The 19,528-nt window shown below is 44.9% G+C and overlaps 6 protein-coding genes across 6 annotated transcripts; 1 reads left to right on the top strand and 5 right to left on the bottom strand.

The window, feature by feature from the left end:
- Positions 1 to 1,959: 1,959 nt before the first annotated feature.
- Positions 1,960 to 9,256, bottom strand: CCR75_006755 (uncharacterized protein; the record flags this gene model as incomplete). The annotated part of the gene is given in 4 exon segments (XM_067964823.1): positions 1,960 to 4,193; positions 4,342 to 6,802; positions 6,815 to 6,968; positions 7,044 to 9,256. The coding sequence occupies 4 exon segments, from the start codon at positions 9,254 to 9,256 to the stop codon at positions 1,960 to 1,962; spliced, it is 7,062 nt and encodes a 2,353-aa protein (XP_067814959.1).
- Positions 9,257 to 9,347: 91 nt separating this feature from the next.
- CCR75_006754 (uncharacterized protein) lies at positions 9,348 to 10,041 on the bottom strand (the record flags this gene model as incomplete). Its single annotated transcript, XM_067964822.1, has 3 exons — positions 9,348 to 9,614; positions 9,679 to 9,836; positions 9,909 to 10,041. 3 exons carry the CDS (start codon positions 10,039 to 10,041, stop codon positions 9,450 to 9,452), a joined length of 456 nt encoding a protein of 151 aa, XP_067814960.1. The 3' UTR covers positions 9,348 to 9,449.
- A 547-nt stretch (positions 10,042 to 10,588) lies between these two features.
- Positions 10,589 to 13,371, top strand: CCR75_006752 (uncharacterized protein). Its single transcript, XM_067964820.1, has 5 exons — positions 10,589 to 11,165; positions 11,240 to 11,428; positions 11,495 to 11,652; positions 11,727 to 11,989; positions 12,058 to 13,371. The coding sequence occupies exons 1-5, from the start codon at positions 10,669 to 10,671 to the stop codon at positions 12,151 to 12,153; spliced, it is 1,203 nt and encodes a 400-aa protein (XP_067814964.1). The 5' UTR covers positions 10,589 to 10,668; the 3' UTR covers positions 12,154 to 13,371.
- On the bottom strand, positions 12,262 to 13,344 carry CCR75_006753 (uncharacterized protein; the record flags this gene model as incomplete). The annotated part of the gene is made up of 1 exon (XM_067964821.1): positions 12,262 to 13,344. The coding sequence occupies one exon, from the start codon at positions 13,342 to 13,344 to the stop codon at positions 12,262 to 12,264; it is 1,083 nt and encodes a 360-aa protein (XP_067814963.1).
- Positions 13,372 to 13,413: 42 nt separating the features above from the next.
- On the bottom strand, positions 13,414 to 17,443 carry CCR75_006751 (uncharacterized protein). The gene is made up of 2 exons (XM_067964819.1): positions 13,913 to 17,443; positions 13,414 to 13,858 (listed from the first exon to the last, which is right to left on the bottom strand). Exons 1-2 carry the CDS (start codon positions 17,243 to 17,245, stop codon positions 13,721 to 13,723), a joined length of 3,471 nt encoding a protein of 1,156 aa, XP_067814962.1. The 5' UTR covers positions 17,246 to 17,443; the 3' UTR covers positions 13,414 to 13,720.
- Positions 17,444 to 17,609: 166 nt separating this feature from the next.
- CCR75_006750 (uncharacterized protein) lies at positions 17,610 to 18,737 on the bottom strand (the record flags this gene model as incomplete). Its single annotated transcript, XM_067964818.1, has 1 exon — positions 17,610 to 18,737. The coding sequence occupies one exon, from the start codon at positions 18,735 to 18,737 to the stop codon at positions 17,610 to 17,612; it is 1,128 nt and encodes a 375-aa protein (XP_067814838.1).
- Positions 18,738 to 19,528: the final 791 nt, after the last annotated feature.

Genomic DNA, 19,528 nt, shown 5'->3' with positions numbered 1-19,528 from the left:
AATGCCAGGATTGCATCGTTTCCTACGGTCGAACTCATTCGTTCAACCGCACTCCTTTCTATATCACTTAGAAAGGAGTAGCTTTCAGGGGAAACGTGATGCGTATTCCCACTACCATCTAACATGTCCATGTTAAATGTGGGAAATGTGGTCCTTGGACGGACTACAAAGTGCTACCAGGTGTAACGGGGCACTGCGACTTGTACTGTTTCAGTACAAGTCCACTTCACACTGCTTCAGATGTGAGTGGTGCCTCTCGTTAGGTGACGTACACTGTACGTATAGAGGAAGACTTCTCTTAAGACAAGTTAACTTAAGAGGGTAAAATGAAAACTGTATTAATATAGTTAAGTGTCTTGTTAATCTATCTTTGTAAATGTTGACTTAACTATAAACTAATACTAAACATGTAAATGAATTCTTATCTATCTTATCTTGTAACTCTCTTTGATTACTTCTACAGCTGATTAGTCTGCGGAATAAATAGACATAATGGTCTATACGTATTTATGGATAAGAATTCAGGACATTACTATATAAAGTAATTTCCTCCAAATATTATCTACCTTTTAGATAATATTAATTAACAATCTTTTAGTGTTAATTTCATGTAACGATACACCCTGTTACATATATCATGGGCCGCACATCGACAGACTATAGTGGCTATGTCTATAGCAGAAGCGGAGAACATTGCTAGGGCTGAATCAGCTGTGGAAGCTATGGGCATGCGAAATATAATGCTCTAGGTCATTCCGTGCATGAACGTTCATGTGAACATGTCAATTGACAACCAAGCAGCTCTCGTAATGTGCACATACCCCATCTACAACAGACGAACAAGAAGAATCGAGTTAAAGTGGCATTTCGTTCGTGAAAAGGTGAAGCAATGGAAGCTGACTATTACCAAAGTTGCCTCTGAGGTGAACCCAGCTATCACGTAACCGATTACGACACCTATGTGTACTCGTAGGCGTGACAATTTCACCTTGAACCGAATATAGCAATGATACGTGCTTTACGTCGGTCGGCGGCGTGTAAGAATCCGTGTTACTTCAATGTTTCCGTTGGTTAACAGTGTGGTATGTACAAGTAAGTTGTATACGTAAAGACATGACCCACAAGTCTTGGACATTTTAAGGTCAGTCGGCAAATAGAGCAGCAGAGATAGGAGCTAAGAAAAAAACACCGTTAAGTTCGGTAAGCTGCTCTCATCGCTATCCTGACAACTGCTTTCAGAGCCTCTAATTGTTAACTAACGTTGCCCGCCGTGCATTGCTTTCCTGCGGGAGTACGCTATACCTGTACAACATATTTGTATTGCTGTATGGAGCAAAATGAAGACAATTTATATTATTCACACAAAGCATGTCCGATATTCTATAGGAAGTAGTTACTCAAAGCCACGTGGATATCGCAGTGTGAAAAATACTGAAAAGGGCGTTTCGCGCCAACATACAAGTCGCACCAGTCTTCTTCACCGGCCGTCCTTTGTGCTAAGCAGGTTGAATACAAAAATATTAAAAGTTTATTGGCTACATCGAATTATCGATTTTACATGTACAGAAATTAATCAGAAGTAGTATTTTAGATCTATAAATTATTATTCTTTTTATTTTTAATCTTTTAGGGTATTAATATCCTTATTTTCCCACAGCTATTTCTTAAAATAATTTTTATTTAAATTTAACTTGCGAGAGCAAGTCTACAAAACCGAGAAAGATACTAGACGGTTAAGCAAAAAAGAATGGATAAAAATTAGTATGTCTAGATGGAGTTTTCTTGTAAAAGTGTTTTGGCAAGGTAACCAGTTGAACAAGCATGGTCATCCGTAGCATACTATAAGGCATAACTTCAGATATTGCCCTTTAATCAATCGTGTTACGCAATTAGGTAACACCGATAAAAAATACTGCGTACTTAGTGTATAATTACGAAACAACTTTTGCGAAAAAGGTCTTAAGCAAAAACATTCTGCTGCTCCTCATCGACAGTGGCCACGTCCTCATCAGTGGCTTCAAGCGCACTAAAGTTCATAAAGTGCGTCTTGCGATGAAGTTCATGGTAAAATTCCTTGGGATTGCCCAGCTTAAGATCGTACTTCATACCTGTATTGTGCTTGACGCCCATAAAGTTAAAGTTCCAGACGTCTTCCTCGGGCACCATATAGAAACCCATGAACCGGTCGGACAACAGCATCTGAACCTTTTCGTAGTGCGTTGGAAAAAAACCAGCTGGATTCGCGCCACTATCTTTGTTCTGCCGCCCCCATTCATACCCCGCAGGTGTTAACTTGTACGCCGTTAAGGAGCACGAGCCAGGAGTAAAGCTGCAAGTAATTATGATGGCCTTTTCGCCGTCCCACGAAGTGTTTTCCGACATAATTTTTGAGTGGAATGTGACATCCTGCGGTGGCAAGCTCGGTAACTCGTTGGGTTGTGTGTGAAGCCAGCCAAGTGCCTCCATGCCCTCCAGATTAGTGTTTTCAGGCAAATGCAGCGGAATGGTAACGCTTTGATGCGTTCCCAACTGCGGTGGCATTACAACACAGCGAATCTCTTTCACCTGAGGATTGTCCGAGGGACTTACGCCATACATGAGACCACAGATTTGGGTCCGAAGGTCCGCAATGGTTATAAACTTGTTAAGTACATTTTTCGGCAGCACATACGTAAATCCAGTCTCTTTTATATCGTCCGATGACACATAAATGTGATTTGTACGCAAATGCAAATTCGTTGCCGATATTGCACGCACTCGCCAATCAGTCTTAGAGGCAAACGAATGTTGCTCATACTGGCTTGTTGTCGTAACAACCATCTCATCGCCATGTTTATTCACCGTTTTGGTCGTCACGGACGTCAGTTGACTTTGTTCACGAGCCTGCTGTTCAATCTCGGCAACTTGTTGACGTTGCAGCGAAGGAGCTGATATTTCCATTCCAAGAATAATGTCACGAATTTCCGATTGGGTCAGTGAAGCAACATTTACATTGTTCTTTTTGCCATAGTCACCCAAGATCAAGTCCTTCAACTGAACTTCAACCTTTAGCCATTGCTCGTCCGTCAGCGATGGCCAAATGTGATGCGGTTGTGTTATTGTCTCGCTGTCAGGTCGCAAAATAATCTTAGTACGATCATTGCTTACATGGAGCGCGCGCAGAATTAAAATTAAGCGAGAGAAGGCCGTGTATGACGTGATTGTGTTGAGCCAGTCATCGTATATATTAAATAGCACCATTTGGGGCTCCGTAGCCTTTAAGATTAAATCGCCAAATTTTTCGACTTTCAAGCATGCTTGGAACGGCAACTGCAGCTCACTTCCTTTTATGACAATATTTGGAAAGTCCAACAAGTGCACTTCTAATGGATCCAGCATACCCTTGCGCGTCACAATAATCTGCTTCGGCTGCTCTTCTACAGGTAGCGATCGAATTAAAGCAGCAACCTCTTCCGCAGTTTTCCACTTGGCCAATTGGCCCAACCGTTTTTGTCCTGCCCATACCGAAGTGTGAATAATCTTAAGAAACAGCTGACCAGTACGTGGATTGAAAATAAAGATAGCGCCATTAATAGGCTTCGTCGTCAGGTTTCCCTCAAAAGTTTTGTGAATTGTCACGCGGTACACATTCGTGTCGTCAACAAACCAGATAATCTGGTTCGAAAAAAGTTCGCCGTAGTTTTGACTCGACAGATACGGTTCTGTCGGCTCGGACGAGTAGAGTTGCAATCCCTTTCGGATACGTTCACGAAGTACATACAAAGCAGGATTTGCTTTCATTATTTTTGCCATTGCCTGCTGCATTAAAGGTTTGCAGCCTGGAAACCAATTTCCGTACCCGCTGTACAAATTATACGCAAGATCCACAGCAAGCAACACACCTGTTGGTGACGGGTAAATTGTCATATTGTCGGTTGTGTAGTCCAAAAACTTGGCCCGTGCATACCGTTCGATATCGTGGGAGTCGAAATCACCCCAGCGAAGCTGCACATCAATCCAATACTTTGAGCTCGTCGAACCATCGTAACTATCTTTCGTGTCGTGTAAAAGGGTCGGTCGGCCCATCTGCCACTTGTAAGCAGCGAAAAGAAGAACATCGGCGCACGATGAATTCATCTTGTACGACTTACGTGGGTGAATCGTTTCCTTTTGTACATTTTCAATCTCCAATGCATCCAATTCTTGGTCAAACACTATTAGCACATAGTACAAAAATTAGCCTCACACATCGTTAGACTGCTCAGTCGTAAGTCGTACGACGTACCTTGCACTGTACAACACAACACACGACAGTACATAGAATTAGCTCTAAAGCTTTCAGATAATATCACAATCACGTACCTAAGTCCATCACAAGTGATTCGTGTATCTTTTGCCACAAGTGTGCGCGGAAAATTTGAATCAGGGAAATCTTAAGCGTTGGTATTTTACCGTGCATAAAGATACCGGTTAAGTCAAGCTGCACCTGAAAACCAACATAAACATTCGCACGATTGATGGTAGGAGACCACCATAGCGTGAATCGACGATTTGGAATTTGGTTTAAACCGGATCGCTGCGCGTTCGTCAACTTCTTGTACTTCATGCTTTCTTCAAACCCAGATGCCTTTTCCCAAAACAAACCTTCCCATGTAGGAAAGTACGTACCCTTAAAAAGAGTGTGCTCAAGAATGCCTTCAACACCACCTAGTGCCTGGATCATGTCCGTTCGATAATTATTCAGGTTCCATAATTTGCCATCATGGCGCTGGTGGGTCCACCAAAAAGGATTATGGCGCGGTACTTGATACGTCTTAAAACCCGTCCGCACACGCCAACCCTTATCATACGCCAAGGTGTGGCGATCCTTTTGGAAAAGGGTGTTGATACGAGGGATACCACGGTCCCATGAGTCTTCTAAATCCTCTAATGTCAATCGGCGATTTTGCGCGTTAGCTTCCTGGCGCTTTAAGGCGTATTCAGCCCAAACGCGCTGTGAGTCAATGAATTCCGACTCCCAAGGCTGCAAGTATCGAAACAAGTTTGGTATCAATTGGTCCTCCTCGTGAGACATACCCGAACGAAAATGAGTGACGCCACCATTATCGGTTTGCTTTGAGTAGCGAAGGTCCGATTGCGGAATGAGAACATGGCCCATCGATAGCATACCTAAGCCACCTAACTCTTTGGGCGTGTAAAACACCACAGGCGGAAATCGAGACGGCATCTTTGAGTTTAGACCAATCTTTATACGCGTCTGAATTTTGTTTTCACACTTCACAAGTAGATCAAGTAGCTCCTGCGTCTGTACGACGGATTCACGGTAGTATGTCATCAGACCAATTAGTGCCGAGTTCCACTTGTTTGCAACCTTCGTGAAAGTTGTACTTCCTGAGGACATTAGGATCTGTCGAATTCGGTTTTCAAAAGTATGCAGGGCCTCATCATCAACGCGAAGATACGCTTGTGCAGTACGTTCTTTGGTTGTTTCATTCTGTAAAATCCATACACCATCCTTATGCGTAAACTCGACGTCAACTGCACGGATCTTTGGCAGAAGGCGCACCTCAAATCCACACATATTGAACAACAGATTGGGATTATCCTTCGAAAACACTGATACAAAGCTGTTGTCCCAATTAAATGTTGTCATTGATCGAGGAAGTCGGTTCTTCATATCCCAAAACGTTGCTCGACCTAGATTTACGTCGTGTTTCATTAACCTCATGCGAGCGTCACGAGGCCAGCACTTCTTATTGTTATACCCAACAACATTTTCATTGTTTGGATCCGGGTGCTCCGTCAAATACCGCTGAATTAAATCGCGAGAATCATCAGCGTCAAACCGAAACAGTACATATATCTTATCAATATAGCGTGTGTATAATCGAACGGGATGCCGAGTCTCTGTTGTAGTGTCCCTAAACGACAAGAATTCGTTTGGAAGCTCTGGAGGACCGGCTATTTCAGTTGCGCGCGTGAGACCCAGCAACAGCAGATCCAAGATCAGACCGTAGAATTGAAAGATGAAGGAACCAAATTGCAAACCACGAATCAATCCATACGAATTCGTGTGCATCATATCTTTGTACGCAATCACAATATTGTTCTTTGCAGTCATGTAGTCGGCAATGTTGTGATCCAAAATCAAGCGCAGGAGACGATTCAATAGAGTCAAATCGATCTTTTCATACACCTTTTCGAGTTTCGACTCGAGCATCACTACGCACTCTTCTTCAGACGTGTCCCAAATTTTTTGCAGATTGTTTATTCCCTGGCACCACTTATAGACAAGCAACGGAGGGGGCTCAGAGTCACTCGGCTTAATCCAGCATGGAAACAGGTGGCGTTTATCAGCTTCGTACCACAAGTATTGATCAAGATAAGCGTCAGTTATCTTTTCCAGCGGTTCGATATCATACACAGGGACCAAATGGCTATAGAGATCCATAAATTCAATGTGAAGTTCTTTGAAAGCGCGCTGTGTAAGTAGGTGGCGCTTAATGCGCGACAGAGCTTCGTGAGGATTGTCATAGGCTTGTTCAATCAACCCAAGCTCTTCCCGATTTGTCTGATTCAATCGATTGTTGACAGAGTAATTTTCCTTTAATCGTTCGAGAGCCAAAATGAGGAGCTTCGTGTCGTGCTTGTACGACAGTGGTGGAAAAGGAATGGGAGCAAACTTTCGACTTTCTAGCCAGTGCACTGTCGTAGTGTACACTGCAACAGCTTCCTCAGCGGACACATATGGGCCATCTTTCAAATAGTTGTGTTGACGTTCTTGTTCAGCCTTCAGCCACAGTCGTGTCAGCCGGCCCAGATTCTTCTTACAAACCGTCTTGTCAACAGTGGCTCCCCGCTTTATACGCTCACGGTTGTAGTGCGCCACATTGGTCCACCAGTCAGCCTTAGACTTGACATAACGCAAAATCATATTTTCAATCGGAGCAGGCATGCCCGGCACTTTCCAAGGAATGTTTGCCTTCCAGCTAGATACACAAATAATACAAACTGAACATCAGATACGCATACTCCAAAATAGCATTCTACAAAAATTATTTTACCAGCGCCAGGCTTCACTAAGATGGGACATTATTGTCCGCGACTTGTTCACCTTCACGCCTTCAGGCATCATGTCTAGTATATCGTGCATCACAGCAGCACGCAATTCGAGATCAAAATGGCTTTCTACACGTTGCTTCGTTACAGTTTTTGCGATGCCCTTAGAGTGGCGACCTTCAAATTGACGTGCCAACAAGTTTCCAAGCCATCTTTCAAGCAGCGGTACGATACCTCGCAAAAAGAAAAGCCACACGCGCCAACCAGGCGCCCAAAAGCCACAACCAGGCCCTTTGCCAACCGGTCCTGTATTAAACCTATAGTAAATCAAGTGCTTTAAGTCTTTGCACATTCGCACTTGACGCATGAGACGGTACTTGTACCGATACATGCCCGTCAATTGACCAACATGAGCAAAAATATACTGCAGCCCGTCGGCTAGCTGAAAAGCATCAACATTGCCCAACCGATACTGAACGTGCGCATCAACAATAAGTTTTGTGAGACGCAAAATTTCTCGAGTCAAGTGGAACGCATTGCCGAAACGCGACTTCTTACGCTCCTTGGTAGTCAGCGTCTTGATTGGTTTTAAATTAAAGTTGTAGTCCAGATGAAGGTAGTTAAGGTTTTTACGATGAATCAGCAAATTTAGCATATTGTATCCTTGGCGACATACTTGTAAACCAGCTTCGACCCAGTCCAGCTCGGTGCTTTGAAAGAATTTGGTCGACTTCAACGACTTAAACAAGCACCTCTTGTTCAATGCCTTTGGTGGGCGGTGATGCAGCGAGTTGAGCACCCAGCACTTCAGTAATTTCTGATAGCTAACACGAACTTTTACTGGTTGGCCTTGAGGGCAGTGCTCCTGAAACCATTTGTTTACCAGCGGTACATCAATGGCACGCCGCGTTCGGCCCGTACGCAGATTAAATGGCCGCGGGGCCCAGTATAGAGCAATTCCATTGGCAGTTTCGGGTGTATATAATGGTTCGTCTGTCAAAAGTGGGTCAAATCCCATTGGCAGCTGAAATTCATCGTCTTCGTCAACTTCTACGGTCTTGCTTTGGTCTTTTGCTATACGATTCACTCGAAAGTGTGAAATGGGGTTTATTATAGGGTCGAAGTAAAATGCTGGAAGGTCAGGGTCTTCTGCCTTGATATAACACAATACAGGCGTGTGGTACGGCTGCATATGCACTGAACGAGGTCGATTGTTGTATAGAAATGGAAATGCCACTTTGTACTCGGTTCGAATTTGATGACGAATGATTATTTTGTTCACGTCATTAAACTCGTTCCAGTCCTCGTCATCTTCGTCTACGTCACGATACAAGGGTTCAAACTTAGGGCCGCCAGGAATTGCCACATTAAGCGCCTTGGCCGTGAAGAAAGACTTTTTGTCAAAAAGATACTCATAATTTGGGTCAATCAAGTCACTCAGTAACTGCCCTGCAAGACGATGTAGATTAGCCATGATTGGTACCGGTAGGCGCCACGAACGATAACTCGGTCCATTGAGATACTTGGACTCGATCAGCGGCTTGGAATCGTAAAGCCACTCAATCACCGCTTCATCGTCCTCCTCGTCTAGTTCCATCGTAATGCTCTCGGAAGGCTCAATATCGAGAATATTGTCTCCATAATCCAAGGGAGGCTCTTCATCGTCAAACGGAGGGAAGCGCATACGCTTAAAATGGCGGCGATCCCGCTTCTCGCGGCGCATCATGATCCACATAGTCCCCCATTGGGCAATGTATACGGGCTCAATGACCCATGGAATCTCATTCACGAAGGTTATGGCACCCGTGACGTGATACAGCACTTTGACGTCTTTCACTTGTTCCCACGGCATAGGCATGTTTTCCAGTAGCTTAAAAATCGCATGCGGTACGTATTTCAGTGCTCCCAAGTATACGCGCTTATCGTGGCGAAACTTTTTGCTACTCATGTCCCCATGGTCTTTGATGATCTTTCGCACGTGCTCGGGTGGCATGTCATCCTTGACACTCTCTACGAATCCAAACTTACGCTTTTCACCGTAGCGTTTGGCGTTCATTTTGTTCCACCGGCGGCTGCGTTCCTCCAGCATCTTGAGCTTCTCTTCAGGTGCTAAGAAGACCGGAGACGGTAATGAATGCACGCTATTGCCGTTCATATAGCCGTTTTGTACTGTTGCAGCACCTAACAAGTCCACATTGGTGACTTCAGGTGGCGGCATCCTTGCTGAGTGATGCTTAAGTATGAATGGCAGATAATGTACCAAGATATCGCACGATGGACAAAGTTTACACAAATTATCCATATGACCCAAATAGTGGTCGCTTAGAAATAACTAAATGCCCGTTTACTATTTCAGATATCACAATTAAGTAGAGGTGCCTTCTGGAAGAAAATGAGTCACAGCTAAGAATTTAGCGCTTAGCGGCTAACAAGTCGCTCAACTTGCACATATCTATCCCGTTCAAGCGTGCATGCTCTAACAGCACAGCTATGTCTGATTTCAGGCTAGCTACGTGAGCTTCCTCCTGCTTGGCCTGAGTGCGCGAGCGTTCCTCATCTAAAGTCGACACCGCAAGCTATTGAGCAACATTAAATATACACAGAAATTGTGCATTTTCATTAACAAGAGGAGGACAGTACCATCTCGACAAGCAATTGACACTTAAACTTTTCCATGTTAGATTCCTCTTTCATGCGCGTGCACTCGTCCCGTAAAGCTGCATTTTCGAGCTCAAGCGCGGCATTGTGCTCCTCCGAAACTCGCGCGCGCTCTTCCGCCTGGTGCAGCGTGGCATGATCTTAGCAGCAATACATTGCAACCAGAATATAAAGGTAAGCGCTTCGCCCGTCGCCGTAGCCAGAACCCATACCCAACTCCCACCGTCCTGACGCGCCAAGTGAGAGCGTTGCAACGCCCAGTCTCAGCTGGATTGAAATATCGCCATTCGTAGCCTTCAGTTCTGCGTCCGATGGCTGTACTTGGGAAGCCGGCAGTGTCGCCATGGTGGATATGTGAATACTTTCACAAACAATGAACCATTATCGTAATAAAAAAACATATTCGTGTCGAGTTCTTTTATAAAGTTGCAGGACTATTATTAGAGCATAAGCTAATTTCTTGTTTCCTTGAAATTCTCCATGCGTATCATACACATTTTACTGAACAGCCTTCCAGTCAGCGCAACCGCAATGCTAAGATGCATCTCTTGAGAATGGATAAGTTATAAAGCCGCTCCATCGAAAGATCTTTGCCTCGAACATCGCAAAAAAAAGCTTTTTGAGATACCTGCAGGTAAAATCGTGATGCATTTTTGATATTTTAGCATTTTGGTGCATGTAAAAGATTAGCCAAAAATTGATTAACATCACACTTGTCAAATTTATTCTTTAAATCAGGCATTCTATCTTTTTGCCAATGCCTTCCCCATGCATTAAATAAACATTTTAGGAAGTCTTCGTGTACATCACCTAAGCCAATCTGACATCTTTTTCCGGCTCTATCACGTCATGTACTGTTTGTCGTTAGTCTCAGGCTATGCACGTGCACCACACCACTATATCCTCAGTACACGCCATACTTGATGAGATATTCCTCAAGTCGCGGCTTTCCCCTATTTGAGTGATCAACAAATGGGCGGGTGCTACTCCAAGAGCGATACTAATAATTATGCTGTGAACAGAAACCACATCAAAAGCAGCGGTGGCAATCGCGGAAGCAATCGCGGTAGCACCAAATCTGAATGTGGCCGCCAGAGGCACGGCGCACAATCCAACACCGAGCCAGTGCCGCACCGGCGACCAAGTAATGTTACAGTGCACTTTCAAGAATTTAAGGACCAGGAGAAAGATGTGGTCGAGACGATGCTCGAGAGCAATAAGGGACTGCGGATGGCCGAAATCAGTTTCAACGACCTCAAGCTGCAGAAAATTATTGGCGCTGGTGCCTTTGGAGAGGTTATCAAAGGCACATACTGCGGCACGCCAGTGGTGGTTAAGCGCATGTTGCGTAATAAGATAACAGAAGATAATCTACGTATGTTTGGCGACGAAATTCAGCTCATGATGAACCTCCGACATCCCAACATTGTGCAATTTATCGGTGCCAGCTGGAATTCATATTCTAACATGTACGTGCGGCAAAACGATAGAAAGGCAAGTGCTGATTTGAGTCTCACTAGTTATTGAGATTTTGTACTGTCAGCTGCTTTGTGACGGAACTTTTGGAACGAGGAGACATGTTTGCAGTTCTGCGCAACCCAATAAACAAGATGACTTGGGCTAAGCCTATCTTACGCATGACCATCGACACTTCGCGCGGCATGGCCTACCTGCACAGCATGAAACCTCCCATTATACACCGCGATTTGAAAAGTATGAACATTCTCGTGAGGTAAACACCGCCATTGATGATTATTGTGCTACGTTCTGACATGATTGAACTGCCTTACAACATTAGCTCAACGTGGGGTGCCAAGGTTAGCGACTTTGGTCTGAGCCGAGAAAAATCTGTGGACGAGACAATGAGCGTGACGGGCACACCACTGTGGTTGCCACCTGAAATGATACGTGGTGAGCGCTACACGGAGAAAGCGGATGTTTATAGCTTTGGCATCGGTATGTTTCATTCAACTTATCAAACGTTGGGCTACAGCTTCATAGGCGTGTATGTTTCAAATTTTAATCGACAGTGCTAGCGGAGTTGGACACAAGAAAGATCCCGTACCACGATATCAAAGCTAAGGGCGCTCGTAACAAGAAAGTTTCAGGCAGCACCCTAATGCACATGGTGGCATACGAGAACCTACGTCCATCGCTGAGCAAAACTTGCATGAATAGCGTACGAGACTTATATAAGCGATGCACATCTGACGACCAGTCCGAACGTCCCACGTTTGAAGAAATTGTGCAATTGCTGGAGAACGATGTTCGCAAGGAGACTCTTTTACACACGGTACGTCTACATTTAGTAATTATGTAAGGTTTGGAGACTTATAAACACTGGCACATGTATTAAACTAGTACGGCGCGATGATCTTAGCCCAGGAAGACGAAGTTGATTCTGAAGCGTCTCCGGAAGAACTTGGCGTATACCATGCCACACGCTACGTCGAATAGTTGTGATACCGTTACTGGTTCCTGTAAACGTGTTCTAGTAAAAGATAAATGAATGCAAGTAATAACATCAAAAGATAAACCATTCTTCTATTCAGGTGAAGAATCTGGTCAAAGCTCCATCTTCTCGCTAAACTGTTCCTGGAAAAATTTAAGAATATTCTTACGAAGTGCAAAGAGAGTCTTCTTCTCGGCAGACACGTTTTTATTTTCCATCAAACCCTCAAGACGCTTCAACTCCGTATCCACGAATGACGGGCCCTTTGAGAGAATTTTTTTGATTGACTTCAAATAGAGCGAGCCATACTTGGCGTCGTTGCCCTCGAGGCTTTCAATAGCAGTTTGCACCTTCTTCTGGACTTCACCCGTGATGTCACCGCTTTCTGTTATAATTAAATCAATCTGCTCCACGCGACCAGCTTCCGAGGTTAGTCCGCCATCAACTGTGCGGTGCGTGCCAGCTTTATCGTTAATAAACTCAACGAACGAGGCCTTGTCGCGGCCGTTCGTGTAGTCTTCAGGTTCTTCAGACCCAGGAGCGAAGTAGAAGAGCGTAGGATAACCCTTCACGCTGTAGCGGTTTGCCAACTCAGTGTTTGCAGTAGCGTCTACTTTGGCAATGAGCACGTTGTCATCACCCTCAAACACAGCGCCCACCTCCTCATACACCGGGGCCAACTGCTTGCAGTGGCCGCACCACGGAGCATAGAATTCAACTATTGCGTGCTTGTTGGAGTGAATGACCTCCGCGTCAAAAGTAGCGTCGGTTAACGCAGCTACGTAACTCAAGGCTTTGGGTACACGCACGTGCGAGCCAGCCTTTTCGTTCAGGAAGCTTACAAAGTCATCTTCGTCGCGGCCGCCCTTGTAATCTTCAGCCTCCGTCGAACCCTCAGGAAAATACTTGAACGTTGGAAAGCCCGAAACCCCGTATTTGGTGCCCAGCTCCTTAAACTTATCAGCATCCACATCAGCCACCACTACATTGTCCACATTTTTAAAGGCCGTGGCAACCGTTTCGAAGGTTGGCGCTATGTTCTTGCAGTGCTTGCACCAAGGTGCGTAGAACTTGACCAGCACATGCTTGGATCCGTCGACGACTTCGTCGAAGTTTCCAAACGTTAGCACCTTCACATCACTGGCCAATCCCAAGCCTAGCACTATCGCCGCTAGTACAACTGATAGCTTCCACATGTCTATCTGGATTACTTTTAACGTCTAGCCGTCCAAAGTATGAATGAACTATGAGTCAAGATTTCTTATCGTGTATCCTCGCTTAATATTATTGAAATCTTTTATATTAGGTTTTACTATGCAGAAAGGAGCGACACGTGGCACTGCTCAATAGATGATACAAAATGGCTTCAATGGCAACCTCATTTTTATCTAAATTCTATCCCGTAGTCGCAACGGTTCCGCACCAGCATTAATATTGCGTCCGTTTGCAACAACTTCCAATACCTGCGGCCAAATATACTATCAACATGCAACAATATCATCGCATGCTACTCCTTCAATGCTGTTCCTACGAAGTTGCATGTCATGATGCATTGACAAGCTTTGCGTTTACTTAAGCCGATGCCATCTCTGATAGCGTGTTGCGCAATTTTTCAGCAAAATTTTGGCAGTCAACGATTACACCTTTTTCGGACGAACAGCTGGGAACACGTACGCCTCCGGGTGAACTCTGCATTTTCACCGAGTGATTCTGCAAATAAGTATGAATGAGACATTTCAAAGCAATACCGAGCAAAATTCATACCTCCAGAAAATAAATATCTACGGCACATCGGTCTCCATACGATAAACGAACCTGCGTTTGTGACCTTGGAATCATCACTAATTCGGCAGGCACAAACGACTTGTCGTCTCCACCGTATGATTTCTCAGCGTAATAACCTTTTTCCTCGCCCGGCAACTTAAATTTGTACCCCAATTTCATTCCTTTTCCATTGATTTTGCCTCGTCCAAAGGCGTTGGAGTCTCCACTCGAGGCACCATCTTTCAAGCTAGGCGGAGGGTCTTGACGATAGTACTTGGCGCAAAGTAACTGAGATTCGACAACACTGGCCAAGATTCCCATAGGAATGCACGTACGCTCCAAAGCTTCAACGAATTGTGCGGGATCACTGTGTCCATTCAATGCCGATTGAATAAAGTGCATCAGCGGATGCTCCGTCTTGTGGCTGTAGTTGACCACAAATCCCATTTTCTGCTTATACTGCACAGTCACACGATACGTCGTCAATCCATTTGGCGATGAACCAGCAGCAATGCAATGCCTCGGGTTAGGTGCATGGCACGCCAAGATTATCGCAAATGGGTCAGCTCTTTCCACAAAAAAATGTCCAGAGTTCGTTTTTTTCCAAGTGTAACGCTCCACAGCAGTTAACATCTTTTCGAGCTTTTTGGCGAGCTCACAGAGTGGTCTTACGACGCAAATGAGCTCGACCATGAACAATTCGAGTGGATTTTCACTAAAAAGCTCACTAGTGACCATAGACGTAGGGTATCTAAAGATTAATTGGCCGCGTTCGTTTACATAATGTGAGCGCTCAGACAGCAAATATTCTTTTCGTTTCTGTGGCAGAATAAATTTAAAAGGAGGGGATACCAGCTGTAGACACAACTCAAACCCTTCGCCATGCTTTAAATGGCCTTGAATGGCAACGACCTTCAATGGATCTGCGTTGACCTTTTCAGGGAAAGAAAGCGTAACTACCTGACCACCTGTGCCGTCTCTGCTTGACGTACCAGCTTCTCCTGAGTATCGAATTCTTGATTTGCGCCGCCGAGCAAAGTTGACAAAGTGCTGCAACTGAATTCTCTCGCTACAGATATTAATTGCATGCAACAGCACAGTCGCAATGTGCGGGACGAAATGAAGAGACGCTGATTCATCCAGCCAGTATCCAGTGCCTACTTGTATTCGCCCACCATCAAGTAGTGCCTGTTTCTTTGACATCCCTTTTTTTTTATCCAATTCGTATGAATTGAATGGACGCTTCCGGCTACGAGCACGAAGACTATTTGCACTCGTTTCGTTAATTCGGGTTACGGATGGGTGCAGGTCTTCCTTCTTTATGGCACTAAATCGTTGAATAAACTGTACACCAGATTGCTGTCCAGGCATGACTACACTTGTTTGAAGCAATGAGAAACACGGCAGCCGTACATATTGCTCCCCTTCCAATGCTTCATGTCCGTTTCCGTTCATGCCATCTACCTCACTGTACTTGTCTATTTCAACAACCAAATAGCAGCTAGATTCTTTCGAGGATGTCAGTAGAAAATACAGTGCCGTATCTGAAATTGACAAATCTTCAGTGTGCCCGCTGTGTTGCTGTCGGAAAGCAAGATACCGCTCCCAATTTAAATTAACATTACGCAAAACTTCAATTCCTTTCAAGGAAGAGCCGATTTGGGCTACTTCGTCAGCCACAATCTCGCACAAAACCTTTCGAATGCAGGTATGTATTATCTCAGCAGATTTCTCGCCCTTTCCATCACCAGACACTAGCGCAAATTCATTTGGTAACAAATTGTCAACTTTTCCACCGAGTTCAATTTTACATTGTGTGTTAAGTATTCGTTCCACTTGTTTCACAGTGAAGTGTAGTGTCGCGTGTCTTGCAGCAGCAACTGAGCTAACTACAAAGTGACCCTGCCGAATGTCAAATGTCACCTCCAAAAATTGCGTAAGCCCACCAATATCTGCCCGAGCAATTCGCAAGCTCGTGTCAGAGCAAATCATTGTGACATCTTCTCCAGAAACAAGTTGTGTAGAAGCATTTTCATCTGGTGAATCCACTACAAGCAGTCGGCCTATCGAAAAAAGCACTGCCGCAACGTGAGCTCGCATACCGGCAATCAGCAAATTCTCAGCACTTAGTAAAAACATATTTGATGGCACCTCCATGGCATCTATCAATGAAGCAATCCCTGGCAAATTCGGTGGAAGCAACGGACAAAGACTAACTGAAAGGAGTCTCTTCATGTTTGGGTCAACTTGTAATCGAACACACAAGCTCGACTCAGGATATGGCAACGCAGGTCTTTTGCGATCAGTTGCAACAGGGTTGCTCAATTGTTGAATCAATCGCTGCTGCTCTGTAAGCGTTTGCACTTCTCTGCGCGTACAAGCCTTGGGCCAGTAGCAAATATCCAAAACATTCTGATCACGATAATGCTTAATCATGATTCGATCCTTCCAGCGATTCTCCATCAACATTTTTCCTTGAGATGCTAAGATCTGCAGTGCCAACGAAGAGCAAAATTCTCGCATCACGATAAACGCATCGACGAATGGCTTCTCAGAATTGTTCATAGCACGCTGCACAAGGTTCTTTAAATGGTTGTAGTGCGCTGCGTTTGGTGCATTTGTTTGGATAATGCGCAGCGCACTCGTTGACGCCGCCTGCGAATGCTTCTCAAACGTTTGAGTGTCTGTTATAGCCGTATTTACACTAATAACTCTCCACTTGGCGTCTTTTTCCTCACCCTGAATCGTTAAAACAATCTCAAACTCGCCTTCAGCTTGGCAAGTCACGAAACCTGCGTCCAACTTAATTTTGGAAAAATGCTTTGGAATTTCCGTTTCAATGAGACGAAAGCGAATAATATCTGCCACCTTCATTGCAGCATCTTCGACATTTACGTCAGGTAATTCCCGTGGGTACATGGCATTTTTAATAATGGAAGGCAAACGTAGATAGCTGCCTCCAAATAGAATGTCAACAGCCGTGCTGAGATCGTAGCGTCGCTCCTTGGCACGGTTTAGGTCCGCATGCATGAAAAAAAGTCGGTCGTTTGTCTCATTAACATTGTTGCGGTACGATTCTGTCTGCTGCAACAACATGTCGCATTGCTGCATTAAAGGCGACTGCACCGACCACTTAAGGACGGCCAGAATTTGGGCAAAGCGCTTGCGAGAGCTCTGTAGATGCGCCAGAAGTGGCTCCCGGCGCTCGTCCTCGCGCATCATGGGCAGCTGATGCATGAGCGTCCGAAAATCCTCGTAGCTCTTGTCCACCGCACGATGGACAAGTTCCGAAGCTATCACGCTAGTACGCTCGGGTGGTGGAAAATCGCCCATAACGATGCTCTCAAATTAGTGCTTGATAGACGAGCCCCGTTGCTATCTAGCCTTAAACCCCCGGCAACAGCTTATAATTTAATGAAAAAAGCACGTTAATACGATTGAAGCGGCTGAAATAAAGCTGTCTATGGCGTAGATTTGCGTCACAACGCTTCCTTGCTCCTGGTCAGCGCAATGACGGACGGTTAACGATCACCAATATACGCTGCAAACTTCTCCCTCTGTGGACTTTGAAAGTGACCAAAACTCCGCATAAAAAAGTACGAGGTTTTTTAGTGGAGCGTTCACTTCATTCAAAGCAACCGTCTATCTATTGGTATTATTATTATTGATTCAGTCATTGTATTAGTAAAACTTGGCATTATTTAAAAACTTTGGAATCAGCAATAGGTCTGCCCTCTAACTCGTCCTCGTTGCACCAATATGCGGCCACTCGTGCCTTAGTTGCGTCGTTCAGCTCCGCTTTCGTCCATGTGTAGTACTCGGCGTCTGGATTGGCTTCAATCATGTGCTTCTCCGAGTCCCCACGGAATAGCCAGCAGCCTGTGATAACAATCTCCGAGCCTTCGGCACCACACACATCCATGACACCAAACGCGTACTTACGCATGCCCTCTGAGCGCTGCAAGAAGCCGCCAACAGCGTTGCACGTCATAAACATCTTCGAATTCTCATTGTTGTAATTATAGTCGCAAAACCACAGTGAGTAGCCCTCCGTGTCGAGATGCTCCCAAAACCACGTCATGGCATCTGCCAAATTTTTCGTGTTCGAGTATTGAACCTTCCATGCGTCGAGATTCATTAGAGACGGATTGTCACGATTTAAGATGGCAAGCGGGTGCTCAACTTTTTTTGGCTTAGGTGTATCTTCTTTAGGCGTGGCGTTTTCCTTTTTTTCTTTTTTAGAAGCGTCTTTCTTCACAGCCTTCGTATTTGAATTGTCGCCCTCAGCAGTAAGTGCCACATCGATCAACGGGACATCTCCGACTACAGCTTGGAACTCGGGCTGGTTCACTACAGTGGAAAACCAACGCGTAACGGCCGAGAATGGCTTGCGGAATTCTTTGTCCAGGATAAACTTGAATGGATAGACCAAAGCTGACGCGACTACAATATCAGCCAGCGTTACTTGTTCGCCCACGAGATAAGTGCGCAGGAGCAAGTGGTTTTCAATGATCTGGAGGGCTTTCTTTACGTCAGCCTTTGCCTTGGCGAGAGCAGCAGCGTTGAACTTGCCGACACCAATAATTGGGTGGACCCATACCTCAAGAGGCACTTCCATTTCGAAGGCAGAAAAATCAATCCATGCGTCTACTTGGCCCGACTCGAAAAAAGTCTTGCCGTACAGACCCGTATCCGGGCGAAGGCGGGCTACGTAACGAGCAATGGCGCCGCTCTCAAAGATGCATCCCTCTTCCGTCTCAAGGAGCGGGACCTTGCCAAGGGGCGTCTTTGCCATGAACGCCTTGGACTTAATGTCTTTTGCCATGTCGAACTCAGGCAGCTCAATATTGATACCATTGTACTCGGCGGCAATGAGCACCTTAAAGACGCTGTAATTCCCAGGAAATGTGTAGAGCTTCTGCTTAAGGAAAACTTTAGTGGAAAACTCCCCACAACAAGCAATAAATAGAGGCTCTTACCATGTTGAAAAAATGGAGAATGAAGAAAACGAGTGGCGTTGGCCTCGACACAAATTTTACAAGCAATCTTTTTAAATACAGAATTAAAATTTTGAATATTTTTTCTAAGAGCAATATAACTAAGTCATGTGAATATTAAAATGTCCAAGTGCAGCTATAAAGTTTGAAAAAAAACAAGCTGAAAGATTAAATTGTGAGACGCCGAAGCCTGTAATTTGGGAAAAACATTCTCTTTAGACGTGTTGCATGTGATAGCCCATTGTAACTGGGCACCTTTCGCTAGTACTGACAATAGTAACGGGGCACCTAGTGTAGGTTGGCTAATACTGTTATATCAGTATTAGTGAAAGGTGCCCCGTTACACCTTGTAACGGGCTAAAGTTGCCCTAATGTTACACAGTCCCCGTTAAGTCCACTTGGTGTACTTCAGGGAATTGTAGCGGAGCTACCTCGCTCCTAAAGTCAGAGGAAGACTTTCAGACTCAGAGAGTCACTTAGTTCTATTGAACTAATGGATTTAATGGAACGGTGTAACGGGGCACTACGACTTGTACTGCTTCAGTACAAGTCCACTTCACACTGCTTCAGATGTGAGTGGTGCCTCTCGTTAGGTGACGTACACTGTACGTATAGAGGA

Source organism: Bremia lactucae, linkage group LG1 (assembly GCF_004359215.1).
Source record: "Bremia lactucae strain SF5 linkage group LG1, whole genome shotgun sequence".
Classification (NCBI taxonomy): domain Eukaryota; phylum Oomycota; class Peronosporomycetes; order Peronosporales; family Peronosporaceae; genus Bremia; species Bremia lactucae.
Note: the sequence above shows the minus strand (reverse complement) of the source record. Positions and strands in the feature narration are given on the sequence as shown.